General features: G+C 44.7%; 1 protein-coding gene across 1 annotated transcript in view; it reads right to left on the reverse strand.

Moving 5' to 3' along the window:
• Positions 1-17947, reverse strand: part of Spen (spen family transcriptional repressor) — a 69063-nt gene that overhangs the window by 39410 nt on the left and 11706 nt on the right. Inside the window, exons 2-3 of the mRNA XM_028754030.1 lie at positions 13663-13983; positions 9196-9672 (exon numbers count right to left, since the gene is read on the reverse strand). Of these exons, the coding sequence (XP_028609863.1) occupies positions 9196-9672; positions 13663-13983 (798 nt within the window). The remainder of the gene's footprint in view (positions 1-9195; positions 9673-13662; positions 13984-17947) is intronic.

Here is a 17947-nt window from a genome sequence, read left to right on the forward strand (position 1 = left end):
CACCATACTTTAAGGACGCAGAATGCTGGTGGATAACATCATTAACTGACTTTTACTGGATTCCATCACCAACAGGAGGAAATTGTAAACCAGAAACTTCACCTACTAGTTAGAGAGGCCCACAGTCACGGTGACAGTTCCTGCTCCTAGTGGATGTCCTCTGGTAGTGCTTTCCGAAGCCTTGGAGAGGCTCAAGTAACACACAAGGCAGTGCAGCACCTTCCTTGGGCTTATAGGAGTGCAAGTGTTTGCATTTTAGGTGAGAACATGGGCCATGAGACAACTTAAAGCTATCCCTCTTAAGAGTACGTACTGGCTGGAGCTTAGTGGGATAGCATGCACAAGGGCCTGAGTCCCATACCCAATATCCTCGCCAACACCCTCTATCTTCAATTTCTGACACTGGCTGCTTTAAGTAAAAAGAAATCTCTAAATCTTTACTTCAAACCTTCCTTGAGTGCCCCAAAATATACGTATTTCATTTCTAAGTCCAAAAAAAGTAATATAAGCCTAACTGCTGACCATCAAATTCACATATGTGTGCTTCTTTTTGCAACTTACAAGACTGTAGCATCTTTCTCCATACCACTTAAATGGAAAAAATAATGTTTCAATTTAAGCAATTCATCTTAATCTGATTTATTTATTTGTTTGTTTGTTTTGTTTGTTTTGGATACAGGGTCCCACTATGTAGAATAGGCCAGCCTGCCTCTGCCTCCAGTGTGCTGGAACCTAAAGTGTAGACCACCACACTCAGAGGCAAGAAACTTTTACTTAATATACTTATGAAGCTGCTCTCACAGGTGGGATTTTCTGGAAAACTCTGTATTACCATAGCAAACTGCACGAGCAGGCAATAAACACTCATATACACTATAATGGTATGTTATCTATGAGAATGTCCTAACAAAAGCATTACCCTAACTTTAGAAAGCTCTCACCAGTCACCAAGACACACACCTATATCCTCACTCACAGGAGCTGGGGCACTGCAAGAACCTCTCTCCAAAAACCAAACAAGGGCTGGAGACAGAATTGAGGACGTCTCCATCTCTAGAACCAGACATCCCTATGGATGTTAATCCGTAAGAGCTGTCACCTGGCGACAGGAGAAACCATCAAGCTCTAAGCCAGCTAGCCTGGCAGGAGTGCTGGGAAGCAAGATGGAAGGTAAGGAAGAACAGACATGTTCACTGCGGCAGGAGTGCACTACACACACCCATGCGCCAGCGAATTTATCTCCTAATTAACCCCTAAAAAAGCACTCCTACAAAAGCAAAACAAAGGTGTCAAGTGACAGACCAGTTACAACTCCAGGGCTTCCGCACACATTCTTTCAAACCCTACAAGAGACAGCAAATTTGGAAGTGTTTCTATTTGAGTTGGAGAGAAAGCTGACTTTCACAACTTAAATCAGTGAACTTCAGGAGCCTGTAGGGTTAAAACTTCTACAAAGGTACCTGTGATCTGTATAGAACACGCAGATATTCACAAAACCATGTGCAGACTCGGTCCTCACAGGTAAATAAGAGATTATACACCAGGGTCATTTCTGGTCTTTTTTGTTTTGTCTTGTTTTTTGAGACAGGCTTTCTCTGTATAGCTCTGGCTGTTCAGGAACTTGCGTGTAGACCAGGCTGGCCTCAAACTCAGAGATCCCCTGCCTCTGTGTCCCAAGTGCTGGGACTGAGGGCGTGTAGCAAGCACCACGCTGGCTCCCGTTGGCTTGGAGACAGTCTCTCACTATAAGGGCAGGATGGCCTTGCACTTACGTGCCTCAACCTCCAACGTACTAGGATTACATTACGCTAACATTTTTAAATTAAAAGTATCTTTTTCATCACCTTTTTATGCCTAGTGTCAAAACATTCAGGGGCCGTACGTACATCTCAGTGGCAGAGCAAGGTCTTCGTCAGCTCCCCAACTGTATGTATGTACGTGTGTGTGTGGGGGGAATAAAAATTTATTCAATATTTTAATTATTTTTTAAACATTTCACCCAAAATTCAGATAAGACAAAATTCTAAACTGTCCAGCATTAGGGGAGCTCAGTGTTCTCATAGACAACTTTATTTTTTCATTTCAGACAGGGTCTTGTGTCTCCTTAAGCTGACCCAAGTGTGCCACATAAACAGAGGATGGCCTTGAACACCTACTTGATCACCCTCCACAAATCCTAGGATTACATCATTCAAGACCACGCCCACTCATAGACAACATGTAATATAATTTGCTCCATATTTTTATTTAAAATAAATACATCTATAAATATCTCTAGAGAAAAAAAACTTGAAAAAATTTTCCAGGACAGCAAAATGACTAATGTGGTTAAAAGAAAGTTGGCTCCAAACTTGACAAACTCAATGGGAGGAGAGCTACAATCCACACCCTGCCAGCCGCCTCGGGCTCCACACAAACTGCGCATACAAACACCACTCCCATATGCACACAAACAAGTGCTTTTAAAAGTTTACAACCACCTGTTACTACAGCCCCATGTAATCTGAGGTTCTTTCTGGTATCCTCAGGCCATGCACATACATGTGCTCACACATACAAACATATAAAGTTAGTCTTTTAACATTTACATTTTTAGCCAGGTGTGGTGGCACATACCTTGAATCCCAGCACTCAAAGAGGGACAGACAGACCTTTCTGCGTTTGAGCCCAGCCCAGGCTACAGAGTAAAACTTTGTAAAAATTTAAAAACAACCAAAACAATTCTTTTTTTTTTCTTCAAGAAAAAGTAGACTGCTCTTCTGTTAAGGCAATGTATCTAGGAGGGAGGCAACAGTACCACACCCAGGGTGAGGTGCTAGGGACCCAACCCAGGGCTTTATGTCTGTCTGACAAACACTTTACTAAGGACCCCACCCAGGATTTAAGGTTCTGGTGGCTCAGGTTCCCCAGAGGCTTGATTTGCTGGTCTGTGCCTCTACCACATTAAGCAAATGAAGCAGCCACAGGCTGTCTAATGAAGACTCAGAGGTGGATCTGGTGAAGAAGCACCCAAACCTGTCGTGGATTGTAGCATCCAATTCATTTTGAGATTTTCAACTATCAGTCACATACTACATGTTCTGGTTTCAAACACTCAAGAACCTTACTGCATTTAACAGTGATCCGCTAGAAGCCATGACTAGAGGCTGGTCTCAAAGTGACGCCGCCCACTCCTCCTGCTTCACCCCCACCAAGTAGCTACGGCCAGTAAGACTCATGCCAAGTCACAGACACACAAACAAAGTGAGTGTTCCGGCCTGGCAGTGGTGCTGCAGGCCTTTAATTCCTGTACGTGGAAGGGTAGAGGCAGGTGGATCTCAGTGTTTGAGGCCAGCCTGGTCTTCTAAGAATTCTAGGATAGCCAGGGCTACACAGAGAAACCTTAAAAACTATGAATGAATGAATGAATGAATGAATGAATGAATGAACGAACGAACGAATGACAGTGTTCTGTTGAGGCCTCACAGAGTGGCTCAATGGATAACGGCACTGCTGCACAAGCGTGGCCACCAGTGTTCAATCCTGGCAGCCACATAAAGGGGAAAGAGAACCAACTCCACAATGTAGTCCTCTGACCTCAACAAGCACATCATAGCCTGCACAGCCTTGACACACATGCATGCACACCAAATTTAAATCAAGTAAGTGTTCTGCTAAAGGAAAAGCAGTGTGTTGGATGGCAACTACAACAAAGAAAGGCACCTCCAGCAGCACAGGGCAGCACAGAGCTTATCCGAGGGGCCTGCTTCTCACCAGCTACCTGCTGTGAAAAGCTGTGAGAAAAGCTCTTTCAGGAAGGCTGCACAACCACAGTCGCTAATTCTGGGCTGGCGGGCTCACTCCAGGTGGGCTGCTACAAGCCTTTCCAACACAGTCTTGCCACTGTCAATCGTCAAAAGGTAGGTCGAAGGTTGGTCTCTCAGTCAACCAAACTGACAGGAGAGAAACTCTTTACATGTCGACAATTTATACTGTACAATATACAAAACAATGCTAATTTCAAATATCTTTAAATATTTTTTGCAACTATTACATTTTAAAAATCATCTAAAAAGGGAGAGGGAAGGGGGCTTGTTTTAGTGTTTCTGTCTGGGGTTTTGGTTTTGCATTTTTTTGGAAGGTGTATTTGAAACAGGGTCTCACTATGGACCTGATACGCCTGATTTAAAGGAGCTGTCTCTTCCCAAAAAGAAATTAAGCTGAGCCGGGCGGTGGTGGCGCACGCCTTTAATCCCAGCACTTGGGAGGCAGAGGCAGGTGGATTTCTGAGTACGAGGCCAGCCTGGTCTACAGAGTGAGTTCCAGGACAGCCAGGGATACACAGAGAAACCCTGTCTCGAAAAAAAAACAAAAAACAAAAAAAAAAAACAAAGAAACAAAAAAGCTGTATAAATTTGTGTGTAACATTTCAAAATATTACTCTTTTCATGTTCTTTACTTAAAGAGAAAAAGAACCATCTGATAGCCGGGCGGTGGTGGCGCACGCCTTTAATCCCAGCACTCGGGAGGCAGAGGCAGGCGGATTTCTGAGTTCGAGGCCAGCCTGGTCTACAGAGTGAGTTCCAGGACAGCCCGGGCTATACAGAGAAACCCTGTCTCGAAAAAAACCAAAAAAAAAAAAAAAAAAAAAAAAAAAAAGAACCATCTGATAAAGGAACACAGGGAGGGCTAAGAGAGCCTTCTCAGTACCACAAGACCTAATTTCATTTGTGACCACATGACTGAAGATCCTATCATCTATCTCCACTGGTTCTGCTTCCTCCTTCGTGTTAACTAAGAATCCCATCTAAATTTTCCATCGGATTCTGAGGAGTCCCTGAGAAAGGCAATGAGCCCCCATTGCTGCTCTTGGTGGGCAGCCCTGGCAGTGCCATCGCTTGCTAAGCCTCTTTCATAAGTCTTCACCCTGGCTCTGAGCACACTGTCGCTCATCCATCCCCAGTCAGGCACTCTCTGGCACAAGTTCCCCAGGGACCTAACCACTGTAAGTCTACTTTGAGCTTAACAGGCACCTTCCCAAGGTTTCGATGGGGCTGGTTTGGTTGGCTGACTGGTTGTTTTTGTCTGCAGAGCAGAGTGGTAAAGGTTTGTGGGTTTAGGGGTCTTTTTTGTTGTTTGTTGCTGTGTGTGGCAGAGCAAAGCCTTATTCATGCATGAGCAAGCCCAGCAGCCAGGGATCTCACCTCTATCTCTCTTTTAAATCCTTAAGTGCTTTTCTCTGCATAACTCCAGGCTGGGGAGATGCACCATGATCAACAGCACCCATCAGTGGCTTACTCTGTCCACAACTCGAGTTCCAGGAGACACAGCACTGTCTTCCGACCTCTGTGGAAACCAGGCACACGGCACACACATACATACATGCTGGCAAAACACTAATACACACAGAACAAGTAAACATAAAAAATTAAATGTTAAAGAATAAAATCCTAAACTATTGACATGGTTAACCATTTTAAAACTATCTGCTGGTCTTAGCCAGGCATGGTAGTATACACCTTTAATGCCAGCACTCAGGATACAGAGGCGGGTAGCTGAATTTAAGGCCAGCCTGGTTTACACAGTGAGGTTTCAGGTCAGTCAGCGCTACGTAGGGAGATCTTGTCACATATAAAAATTATCTGCTGGTCTCAAAACATCTGCCCACAAAGATCCTTTATCTAAATTAAAACGCCTTTCTCCTTACGTTCTACATAGTCCTCACAGCCTGACCAACACCCCCTCTTAGGTCTCAAGGTCCTCCCATCATTCTATACACAGACACCAAGCACTGATCACAAAGGAGCTGTCACACTGCTAATAACAGAAAGAAATCAATAAGCTAATATGTTAGACTCAAGAAATGAACTTAAAGCAAAATATGGAAGGCTGAGATACACCAGGTCCAGAAAACACTGCTGCCGAGAAGGGAATCGTGACCACGAGCGACCTTGTTTCCTCTGCTTAGGGAAAAGACAGACAGACAGACAGACACACACACACACAATGAATGTATGTATATATATGTAAATACACACACACACACACACACACACTTCCTTATTACTACATATGAAAGGAAACCAATAAGCCAAGTAATGTATCAGAATCTCTTCAAAGGGTTTAAAGAAGCAGGCTGAAGACCAGCCTCAGTTGGCAGCTGGCTTGCCTTACACACAGTGAGCCCAGGCTCAACCTGAAGAACCTCATACACCAGGGCATGGTATCACACACTTGTAATGTCAACATCCCCAAATCCACGGAATGCTGTCCTCAGACAGCAGGCTTGAATCCCTGCCTCCTTGTTAATGTGTGCCTTACCAGAATAAATCAGAGCCGTGCAAAGTGCAAGGAGCACAAAAGTTCTACATTTTAAACATACAAAACACTATGTGAGCGAATTAAACGGCTCAGCTCATCAGAGGTCATCTTCTGACCCTCCCGCTCCTGCCCTCTCTATCATCAGGACATCTTGGACAGGGTTACCTGCTGCAGTCACCTCGAAATCTCCCCACTCCCTCATTTTCTCCCTCTGAGACTTGGTCCTTGGGTCCTTTCTGGGTACATCCTGCCCTTCTTCATGTCCAGACTGTCAGAACACAGATCTGAAACTCTATGTGAGCAAAGATTAGCTCCATGAGCATACCAACCAGATCACAGGTGCATTTAAACTTTGCATCTCGGCCAGACTGTAACCTCAGCCCTCAGTATAAAGCTAGCACAGGGCCTGACCCCATGGGCTTTCCTGACACCAACGTCAACATCCACACCTCACACGCTTTCAGTCACGCTCTGACCCCTGAAATGCTGACGGGTTCCTTTAATGGGCAGGTTCTAGAGAAATGATAAAGGAGGAAGTGAAACACAACAAGATTTTATAACCTGTTCATAAGATTCAAATGAACTTCATCCACTCTTTGCCCAGCCAACAGGCCAATCTGACTTCTCAGGCTTCCTAAAGTACCAGTTCACTAACATGGCAATTTTCAAATAGTTAGATCATAGCTAGATTAAGAAGATGAAGCTGGGGGCTGGAGAGATGGCTCAGCGGTTAAGAGCACTGACTGTTCTTCCAGAGGTCCTGAGTTCAAATCCCAGCACCCACATGGTGGCTCATAACCATCCGTAATGAGATTGGATGCCCTCTTCTGGTGTGTCTGAAGACAGCTACAGTGTACTCATATACATAAAATAAATAAATCTTTAAAAAAAAAAAAAAAAAAAAAAAAAAAAAAAGAAGATGAAGCTGAGGGCTGGAGATGTGGCTCAGTGGTTAAGAGCACTGACTGTTCTTCCAGAGGACCTGAGTTCAATTCCCAGCAACCACATGGTGGCTCACAGCCATCTGTAATGGGATCCAGTCCCTTCGTCTGTATTGCAGGCATATATGCAAATAGAGCACTCAGACAGATATATAAATGAACACTTTAAGAAAACTGAGGCTAAAAGTTTCTATTTTACTATTTTGAATTAGGAAACCTAAGAGGTATCCCAATCACTAACTGACCATTTGTTTCTCTTAAATGTAAACACATAATACTGAAAGAAAATTCTGAGCCGGGTGGTGGTGGCACACGCCTTTAATCCCAGCACTTGGGAGGCAGAGGCAGGTGGATTTCTGAGTTCGAGGCTAGCCTGGTCTACAGAGTGAGTTCCAGGACAGCCAGGGCTACACAGAGAAGCCCTGTCTCGGGGGGGGGGGGGGGGGATATTCTGGACTATTTAATCAGGTCAAAGGTCAAAGAAGTTGTGTGTTCTGGGTTTATAATACATGCCACCCAAATTTAAACACAGGACACCTTGTTTAACAGTCTGAGTAACAAGAGAGAGAAGAAATGCACACAGCCTGCTGCCAGCGGCCAAGAAGCAAGTGGCAGCTGTGAACTAGGAAGGGGATTTAGATTCTGACGTTGCAGTAAGCACGTTACAAGCCATTTTCAGTTTACTATTCACAATAAATAAGAGTACTATTTGTTTTCTGGGAATTTGAGGTTCTTCAGCTATGGGGAGTGACAGATTTGAACAATGTCTTACTGTGCAGGCAGGGTGCAGACTCTCTTGCAGTAGCCTCCCATGTGGCAGGCATTACAGGCGTGTGGCAGGCATTACAGGCGTGTGCTGCCGTACCTACTTCTACAGTAAGGTTCACATAAGCAATGAGAAAACAGGCTTAGAACAAGGAAAACTATCCAGTGTTACCTAGGATTGTACCATCTACTGAACTCTACTTTCTTTTTTTTGTTGTTTTGTTTTGTTTTGATTTTCGAGACAGGGTTTCTCTGTATAGCCTGGCTGTCCTGGAACTCACTCTGTAGACCAGGCTGGCCTCGAACTCAGAAATCCACCTGTCTCTGCCTCCCAAGTGCTGGGATTAAGGGCGTGCGCCACCACCGCCCGGCTGAACTCTACTTTCAAAAACTGAAAGTTCTGGAACAGTTTAGCTTACAGCCTAAGCTCTAAATCTCCTTGTTAATTCCCTTCAATTTATTATTACTATCTCTAACATAAAACTCCTTCGAGCCGAGCAGTGGTGGCGCACGCCTTTAATTCCAGCACTTGGGAGGCAGAGGCAGGTGGATTTCTGAGTTCGAGGCCAGCCTGGTCTACAGAGTGAGTTCCAGGACAGCCAGGGCTACACAGAGAAACCCTGTCTCGAAAAACCAAAAACATAAAAATAAAAATAAAATAAAAACAGTAAATAAATAAATAAATAAAACTCCTTCAAATCCAAAAAAGCCCAACAACCGACCGAGTTCACGCAGCCTTGAAGAACAATACCTTAACTCTGGGTGAAAGAATACATTTATAAAATTGGTAAACCACACTGTGGTGTTAAAATATGCTTAAAGTTGATTTACTCACTGATAATAATGTATTTCACCAACATATCTAACCAAAAAGCTTTCAGAAATGTTTGGCCCCGTGGAGAAGTTGACTCAGCACACTGAAGAAGTTACAATGAAACTCCAGCGACCTAGGCTCATGCCTCTGTCTCACCAACCATCCCTATTTCTTCCTTTCCAGCAACTGGATTTAAACAACAGCTCTGACAAACCATCCTTAGACTCTGGTTAACTGGATATCTGCATGTTACTCATGAAACACAAATTCCAAGATTACTTTTTTTAAACATGAAGTACTACGGTCATCGCCACCGACCATGGAGCGTTTGAGAACACGTGAAGACCTTGCTCACCCGAGCCGGTGAGAACCTACCTGTCAGTGCTGCTGCTGCTGCTGCTGCTGATGGAGTCACTACTCGAGGAGCGACTCCTAGAGCCACTGCCGCTGGGGGACCTCGTGGGTCTGGAGGCTTGGCTAGCCAGCCGCTGCGGGGACGGGTTTCTCGACTGGGACGAATGTGGTGAGCGACTCCTGCTGTGCTGGTAACTGCGCTCTGGCCTTCGGCCTCGTACCTCCCGGGGAATGTCGTCCCTGTAGATGTCCCTGTGTACCACACTGGGCAGTGTAAACTGCTCCCGGGCCCTAGGTTCGTATCGGGGGTCATGAGCATCAAAGCGGTTTGGACTTCGACTCCGAGAAGTGTAATAGAGCCCGTGTTGTAAAGTCCGCTCGCGAGGGTCTCTATAGTAATCCTGATCGTAATGTCTTGTCCGATCAAATGCTCCTGTCCCCCGTTCATGGTGTCCATAGGCACTATGTTCATAAGCACGCTCCCTGTTATCTGAAGCCCTGCATTTAGGAGGGGAAAATAGTTAATCAGAAAGGAGCACGCAAAACTGAAGGCAAGTCATGCAAACATTCACATCAGAGCTGCCTTTCCGCCTCGCCACTTTCTGAACAGCACAAACCTTAGTGTAAGCAAACACTGACATGCTCGGCATTTGACTTGACTTCTAAACCTCACTAATGAGCATCGTTACTTTCTTTATATAATGGGCCTTCCTTAGTGGTAATCCCTTCATTGGGGGTTTTCCAACTTTTACTAAAAGGTGGTGTGTGCATATGTGTGTAGGTGTGCACACGTGCACATGTGTGCACATGCGTTATAACACCAACCTGTTTTCTGTTTTTGTTGTTTAAAGAGTCTCCTATAGCTCAGACTATCCTCAAACTCCCTACATAGATAAGGATGACCTTAAACTTCTGATCGATCGTAAGCATCAGGGTTGCAGGCATGTGCCACAATGCAAAACCCCAGCTCTGCTCCCTGATGTTAATGTGAAAGTTCGCTATTATATTTGTTTAGCTGAGGTTTATTTTTAGACAGGGTCTTACTATGTAAACAAGGTTGGCCTCAAACTCAGAGATCTGCCTGTCTCTGCCTCCGAGTACTGGGATTAAGAGACTACACCCACCAGGCCCAACTTCACGTTAATGTTGTTTTACAGTTTCATCTGAGTAAAACATACTACACTTTTAATTATTTGCAGTTTACTTTGGGACACATCTGCACACTGCATTGAGAAGAAGCTGAAGCTTGCAACAGCCCATGTCTGCAGTGGAAGGATTACCAAACAAACAAACAAACAATCAGATGCAACATTTTCTTGCTCCTGAACTTTCCTTCCCTCGGAGAGAGACGGGGTCTTGCTGTGCAACGCAGGACAGACCTGTCACCTCCAACCCATCTGCTTCAGTCTCCCTAGGAACTGCCACTGTAAGTCATGAGCCACTATCAGGCCTCTCCTCCATTTCCATGCTTGGGCACTCTAAATAACTATATTTAAAAATGAAAAGGAATCTTAAGAGCGATTAGAATATCAAAATCCTGGGATGTTGCTTAACTGAGTCTGCACAACTTGGACTAAGAATGGAAGGTGTTTTATCTCCTTGTGCGCCTAACCATAGTTACCTAATTTTAAAATACCTATCCCAGGGCTCATTTTCTTAATATGTGAGCTCAGTGACTAGAAGACATAAGTCTCCTTGGCTCTGACTGCACTCAAGGTGCCTGAGATGAAAGCAGCAATGCTGGCAACATCACTGGTCCTGTTTCCCAGCACTGGCTCCAATCCAGAGCCCTGCATGTGTGCAGGCAAGAGTCCTACCACTGAGCAACACCCTCAGTTAGGATGAGAATGGTCACCAACTCAAGAGCACAGAACTTACTGCGTGTGTGTGTGTGTGTGTGTGTGTATATATGCAGTTATGTGGTAATTTAAGGTGTCAGGTATGGCAACCCATACACTTTTATGGGGCCAGAGATAAGTGAGTCTCAGTTAGTGTGAGGCCAGTGAGACCCTGCCTCAAAAAAAGAAAAAAGGAAGAGTAAGGAAGGACTCTATTCTCATAAGAAATTCTAAGTTCTCTACTCCACAGGGCACAGACAGTTGCAGCATCTCTGCAACTTCAACCTCCATCAATAATCAATAATCTTCTATCAAAGAAATAAACAATCATGAAAGATAAAGAATTAGAATCTCCCCAACAAGGCTAGATTCAAAGTTCTGTGGCGCCTGGCATCATCTCAGTCCACCCCTAGACTTCCAGTATCTCCATCAGGGCTCACTGCCAGCCTCCATTTCACTCAGTACTAGTCCTACTACCCGAGGCTGTGTGCGCGTACATGTCTGTGCATGTGTGGACATTTGCACATATCCAAGTCCACATGGAGGACAAACTGGGTGTCTTCCTTGACCATTTTAAACCTTATTTTTTTATTCATACTTTGTAAGATCTAGGACTCACTAAGGTCTGGCCTCAAACTCAAGAGACATTCACCTGCCTCTGCCTCCAGTGCCGGGATTAAAGGTGTGTGTCACCATACCCAACCTAGACCTTATTTTTGAAGGTTTCTCACTTAACCAGGAGCCAACCATCGGAGCTAGGCTGACTAATGGATAAGCTCCAGAGACACCCTTGTCTCCAGCTCCCTAGTGAGGGTGCCAGCTGCCAATCACTGTGCCAGGCCTTTATGTATTATGATCTCAACTCAGGTCTTTGTGGTTGCATGGAAAGTGTCTCATGGATGAGCCGTCTCCTAGGACTCCAGAGACTTTGGCTTCTCCTGCTGCCATCATGGGAAAACTTCTAAGCTGGCAAAATAAGTAAGAGTGTGTGTGTGTGTGTGTGTGTGTGTGTGTGTGTAACATATTTCCAACTTAAGTGTATTAGATGACATTATATTCCTTTTTCATTAACTGTAATTCCAAAATTGGACTATTTCAATGTCTAACAAGAAGGTTCCTTTGAGATGTACAAGAAAATGTTTGTTTCTGCACACTACCAAGTGTTAATTGGTGAAGCCATAATTAATGATATAACAAAAGCAATAAGCAACAGTTCTAGGCAGTTACTGCTACAGCTGGGATGTCACAAGTATGTGCAGTTCTGATCCATTAGGAAGACACAGAGGCAGGCACAGGAGGAGCAGAGCTGACATCCACCTGCCAGTCTCGGACTCGTCTATTAGTACTAAATGCATCTAGAGTTAGTGGGGAGAGAGAGTGTGACTTGGGTTAGAAGAGGGGCTGATATACACAGGTCAGGACATACCAACCTTTTCCAACTGTGGAAACACGACCTATAATCCCAATTAAATCTAGGGAGAGAATTGTGACCATAACTTCCCCAATTTTGGCCCCTCTTACAGGGGTAATCCACCTTCTCAGTGGGCAAGGGTGTCAAATGATATTTAGATGAACCACAAGAAAAAAAATCTTAGTGACCAGACAAATAATTCCACAGGAAGCAAGGAGTCCCAAACAAACTGTAACTCTTAAACCCCCAGACTTCTTTCTTGAGATAGTAGAAAATTATAAATTGATCCACATTCATAAAAATCTGCATCCCTAAAGAGGAGTCAGGCAGCTGGCAACGAGGAAAATTCTCTATAATTCCAACCAATGCGGAACAAGGTTACTGGTAACTGTTCACTTTTGTAGCCATCCAGCCCAGTCAGTTTGACTGCTGTATCCACAATTGATGGTATAGTCCAAAGCTAAAGTTCCCCCAGCAGGCCGGTAGCCTGCTTAAGAAGCGACAGTAATCCTCTTCCCTCGGCTACTGGAGTCTTGACCTCAGCATCAAATACATCCCGGCAAAGAGAAGCAGCTATATCCAGCATTTATAAGTGTCCATCGCCTCTGTTTCCCCAATTCCATCCAGTGTAATTCCATGGAAAGGGAGTAGATCCAAATAGGAAAGCAAGCGTTGCCTGTGCTGGTCCTCTCACACACAAACATCTCCATGCTGAAGTACTGTTTGTAGCATCCAAGCGGTTGAATCAGTGATCTGCAAGACACTCTGTGACAATCCAATCTGTTTGTAGGCTTCACATACTGAAACTCAGAGCTGCTTACCAGCTTCTAACTGCTCCGTAGGCTCCGATACTCCGGATATATCCCAAACAGCCCGAAGACAAAAGCGGCAGCCAAATAGCTCCATCTGGTAGTAAGGATATATCCAAGGAAGGCCTTGATAATATCCAAAAGGAGGACATATCCTTCTAGAAGCCAGGTAACCCCAAAACTGAAGCTCTACAGGAGCTCTTCCGCCATGTAATCTCCCCAGTAGATATCCAATCTGCTGCAGGAAATATCCTCTACGATTCAGTGAGGTACCAGCCACTGGGATAGAAATAACTTCCGTTTCCAACCCAAAATAGGAAACATTGAGAATGCCCAAAACTTTTAATCCATCGGGGGCCCCTAAATACGAGTTTCTGTTTCTCACCACATCAAATACAAAATACCTGCCTACCGAAACCTTGGAACTTACCCATCGAGTCTCCGCTCATAGCGTCCTTCTCGTGCATGAAGTGATGGTGGGGGACCATAAGCAGGCCCTCCACCACTTCCTCTGAACCCAGAAACCTCTCTACTACGAGAAGCTATGGAAACTGTATCATCCAGCCCCCGGGCAGCACTTGGAATAGTGCCTGGTTCATTATAATCCGTGCGAAGGTCTCTGTCTCCCATTTTGTTGACGGAGTTGTGAGCTTTCTGTGCACTCTTGATGTCCACAAAATCCACAAAGGCAGCCACTCCTCCTTCAGACCCCCGCTTGGGGAGAATTTTGACACTTTCCACGCGGCCATATCTGGGGGGGGAGGGAGAGGAGAAGTAAAATTTATATCAATAATTTTTCAAAAAGTAATAATAATACTTTTCCAAAATGTTTACTTTTAGGATAATTTCTATTACATATGTAGGATATGACCTACAAAGTAGGAGGCGCTTGTTCTCTAGGCTTACTGTATGGAGAGGCAGATCCATATCAAGTGTCTTGGTCTACCTCCTCATATCTGAGACACAGGATCTCACGGAACTTGATCTGGCTACATGCCATCCCAGTAACAAGACCACAGGAGTGTGTCTAGCTCTTGTGAGGATGCTGGGCACTCAAGATACACAGGTTTTCATGTTTGAACAGCAAGGATTTTACAAACTGGGTTATCTCCCCAGTCCCCAAAAACGGCTATTTAAATAACTCCCATTTAAAACACACACAAGCCTCACAGACTGTTATCTCATTTGCACGGCCATGTTTTATATACTCCGAAACAAGTGTTTACACGTCATCATTTCATTACCCTCGTTTGTAGTTACTAAGGCTAGCCTTACTCTTTCAAGAACACTTAGCTAAAATGAACAAACTCCTCAGAAGTTCTCAGTAATCCTTACATTATAAGAATGATTATTAAACCTAAAATAAAATCTAAGTGGCTTTAAAACACTGAAGTGGGCTGGGCTGCGGTGACTCATGATGGCAGCTCCAACACTCGGGGGACAGGAAGGAAGACAGAGAATTAAAAGGCCAGACTGGCTGCATGGCAAGTTCTAGAACCCACGGGCTTCATCATGACAACTTTCCATTTACTCAGTTCATGTATTCATGTAGGCACACACATGCTACAGTGGGCAGGTGATGGGCAGGTGGTTTTCCTCTGTCCACTGTGTGGGTTCTGAGGATAAACGCAGACTGCCAGGCTCGCACTTTTACCCCTTACCCACTCAGCCGCCTCAGCCGCCCAACACTTCATGTGCTTCCTTTGGGGTGGGGCAAGGCTTGTGTCCTCCTGCCTGCCCAACATCTGAGTGCTGGACTCACTCACGGGCACGCACCACCACCACGGATGTCTGTGCAGTGCTGGGAACTGAACCAGCCTTTTTTGTGCTTCTCACGGGGCATATTAGAGAGGCAGACACAGCACTGCTAATACAGCATGAATCTGCTGACAATCCACAGCCATGGCTTCACGGCTCCCCCGAAAAGGCTGATATTACCAGAAAGCAGATCTCCCCCCGGTCCTAAGATGATTTAAGTTACTGCTTCTTAAAAATGAAACACAGAAGCAAAGTCTTTCTTATCAAAAAACTCTTCTACAGGTAAACAAATTATTTGTTACAATTGACTGATGAGGGCCAGTGAGATGGCTCTGCAGGTAAAGCTGGCCAAAATGCCTGACATACCTGAATTCAACCCAAGAACCACAAGACACAATCAGAAAACTGACTCCAGAAGGCTATCATCCTCTGTCACGGTGCACAAACGCACACTCGATACACACATACATACACACACACACACACAAACACACAAGGGGGGACGACTGACCAGTAAACTGAGGGAATGGTTCAGTTCTTTTGTAACTTAGGGGAAAGTTTAATAGAAATTTAAATGATTCTTCCCATACAAACAAAATACCTTTTAAATATATGACAAGAGACTTGAGTCTATAATACAAAAAAAAAAAAAAAAAAAAAAACCTCACCATACAATTTAACTTTAAAAAGAGAGAGAGGGACTCCCTGGTTCTGGCTGGCCTTCCTATGTAAAGCCGGCTTAGCCTTGCACTCTATCTGCCTCTGCTTCTCAAGTGCTGAACCTTAGTCATCATGCACGGCTAAACTCCCTTTCTTAGTAAATAGACAAAATGCTTTGAGAAAATAGATTTCCTATGGGGTGCCACACACATGTAAATCTTGATTCTGTAATCCCAACACTTGGGAGATAAAGACAGGAGGATCACGAGTTAAAAATCACCTTTAGCCATATGGCAAATTTAAGGCCAGCCTAAATTTCAGGTGAGCCTGCTAAAGAAAGGAGAGGGGAAGCCGGGCGGTGGTGGCGCACGCCTTTAATCCCAGCACTTGGGAGGCAGAGGCAGGTGGATTTCTGAGTTCGAGGCCAGCCTGGTCTACAGAGTGAGTTCCAGGACAGCCAGGGATACACAGAGAAACCCTGCCTCGAAAAACCAAAAAAAAAAAAAAAAAGCGTACACCAACACAGCCCAGGAGGGGAGGGGAGGGGGGGGGGAAGAGGAAGGGAGGAGGAGGAGGAGGAGGAGGGGAGAGATCTAGCTATCTCACTGTAATTATCTAGCTGGCTCCTGACTTTTCTAGAGACTCAAGCCCCCCTTTGCCTCCAGAGTTCTGACTAAAAACATGTGACACTTGGCCCAGGCAAAGATTTTTTTTCCTTTCCTCCCCCCCCACCCCCCCAGCTTTCTTTTCTTTTTATTTTTGGTCATCTGAAACAGGGTTTTTTCTCTGGGTAGCCCTAGCTATCCTGGAACTCATTCTGTAGACCAGGCAGTCTTCCAACTCAGAGATCCTCCTGCCTCCTCCTCTGAGTCCTGAGACTGAAGGCGTGCACCACCACCTTCTTCCAACTCAGAGATCCTCCTGCCTCCTCCTTTGAGTCCTGAGACTGAAAGTGTGCACCACCACCTCTTAGCAACTTTTTGCTTTTTTATGTTGTGTATGTGTGTTTTGTCTGCATATATGTATATGCAGTGTGCGAATGCCTGGTGCCTTCAGAGGTTAAAAGAAGGGCTGAAACGGCAGTTATTGATGGGTGTAAGCCACTGTGTGGGTGCTAGGAGTTTCACGTGCTCTCTTATCTGCCGAGCGGGCTCTCCGGCTCTCCAGCCCCAAGAGGACTTTTTTCCCAACACACACCATTTTCCACCCCTAGCTAGCTGAACACAGAGGGCTAATTAATCAGCTAAGTTTTCAGGACAGAATGAAACACTACTCAAAATACTGTCAGGTTTCATCAAGATTGGTCTTTCAACATCTTGAACTGTCTACAGTAAACATTAACAGTCCTTAAGAGATTCCCTGAGGAATGTCACTTCAGTATGTTAATAACCTCAGATTGTATATTTGAGAACATAGAAGAAAAGCCAGAGACTGTAAGAGGAGACCGAGACTTTAAAAGTCATATTCTGGAGAGCCCGGCCCAGGGGTTACAATCATGCATTGCTCTTGCAAAGGACAGGGGCTCAGCCCTACAAGCTGGGTCAAATGACTCAAAACTACCTGTAATTCCAGCTTCAGAAAACGTGATGGCCTCTTCTGGACTGCATGTGCACCTGCACATGTATTACATGCCCACATATACCTGCATACATATAATTTAAAATAAGAATTACATCTTTAGGAACTGGAGAGATGGTTCACTGGGTAAGAACACAGGCTACTCTTGCAGAAGACCTGGGTTCGGTTCCCAGCACCCACAGGGCAGCTCACAACCAGAATATCTGATGTTTCCCTCTGGTCTCCATTTACAGGCACCAGACACACACGTGGTACACAGACACACAGGCAAGCAAAACACATGAAATAATTAAATGTGTCTGTGGATATATATTATAGTTCTATAGAACAGTGTATATATAAAGAATATGTATGTGTATATATTTATGAACACACACAGTCTTCTAGCAGACTTGAGTTCATTTCCAAGGGTCAATATCAGGTGTGCATTGTCTGTAACTCCAGCATCAGTGATCTGACGCTGTTATCCTTCACAGGCGCCTGTACTCAGTCATGTGTGTATACCTACACATAATTAAATCCCTAGTTCCTCAGACTAAGTAGCATCAGTACACTGAAGTCATGATTTCTCTCAACACCTCCCTCATTAGCTGGATTACCAAATGCACGAGTAATTTTAATTCCACCTTTTGAAACTGGTCTCATAGGCAACAACAACCAACCTCCACATGTTCATTTGCATGACCCTCCCACTTCTCAGTCATTTGCATGACCCTCCC

Source organism: Grammomys surdaster, unplaced genomic scaffold (assembly GCF_004785775.1).
Source record: "Grammomys surdaster isolate TR1022 unplaced genomic scaffold, NIH_TR_1.0 125977, whole genome shotgun sequence".
Lineage (NCBI taxonomy): Eukaryota > Metazoa > Chordata > Mammalia > Rodentia > Muridae > Grammomys > Grammomys surdaster.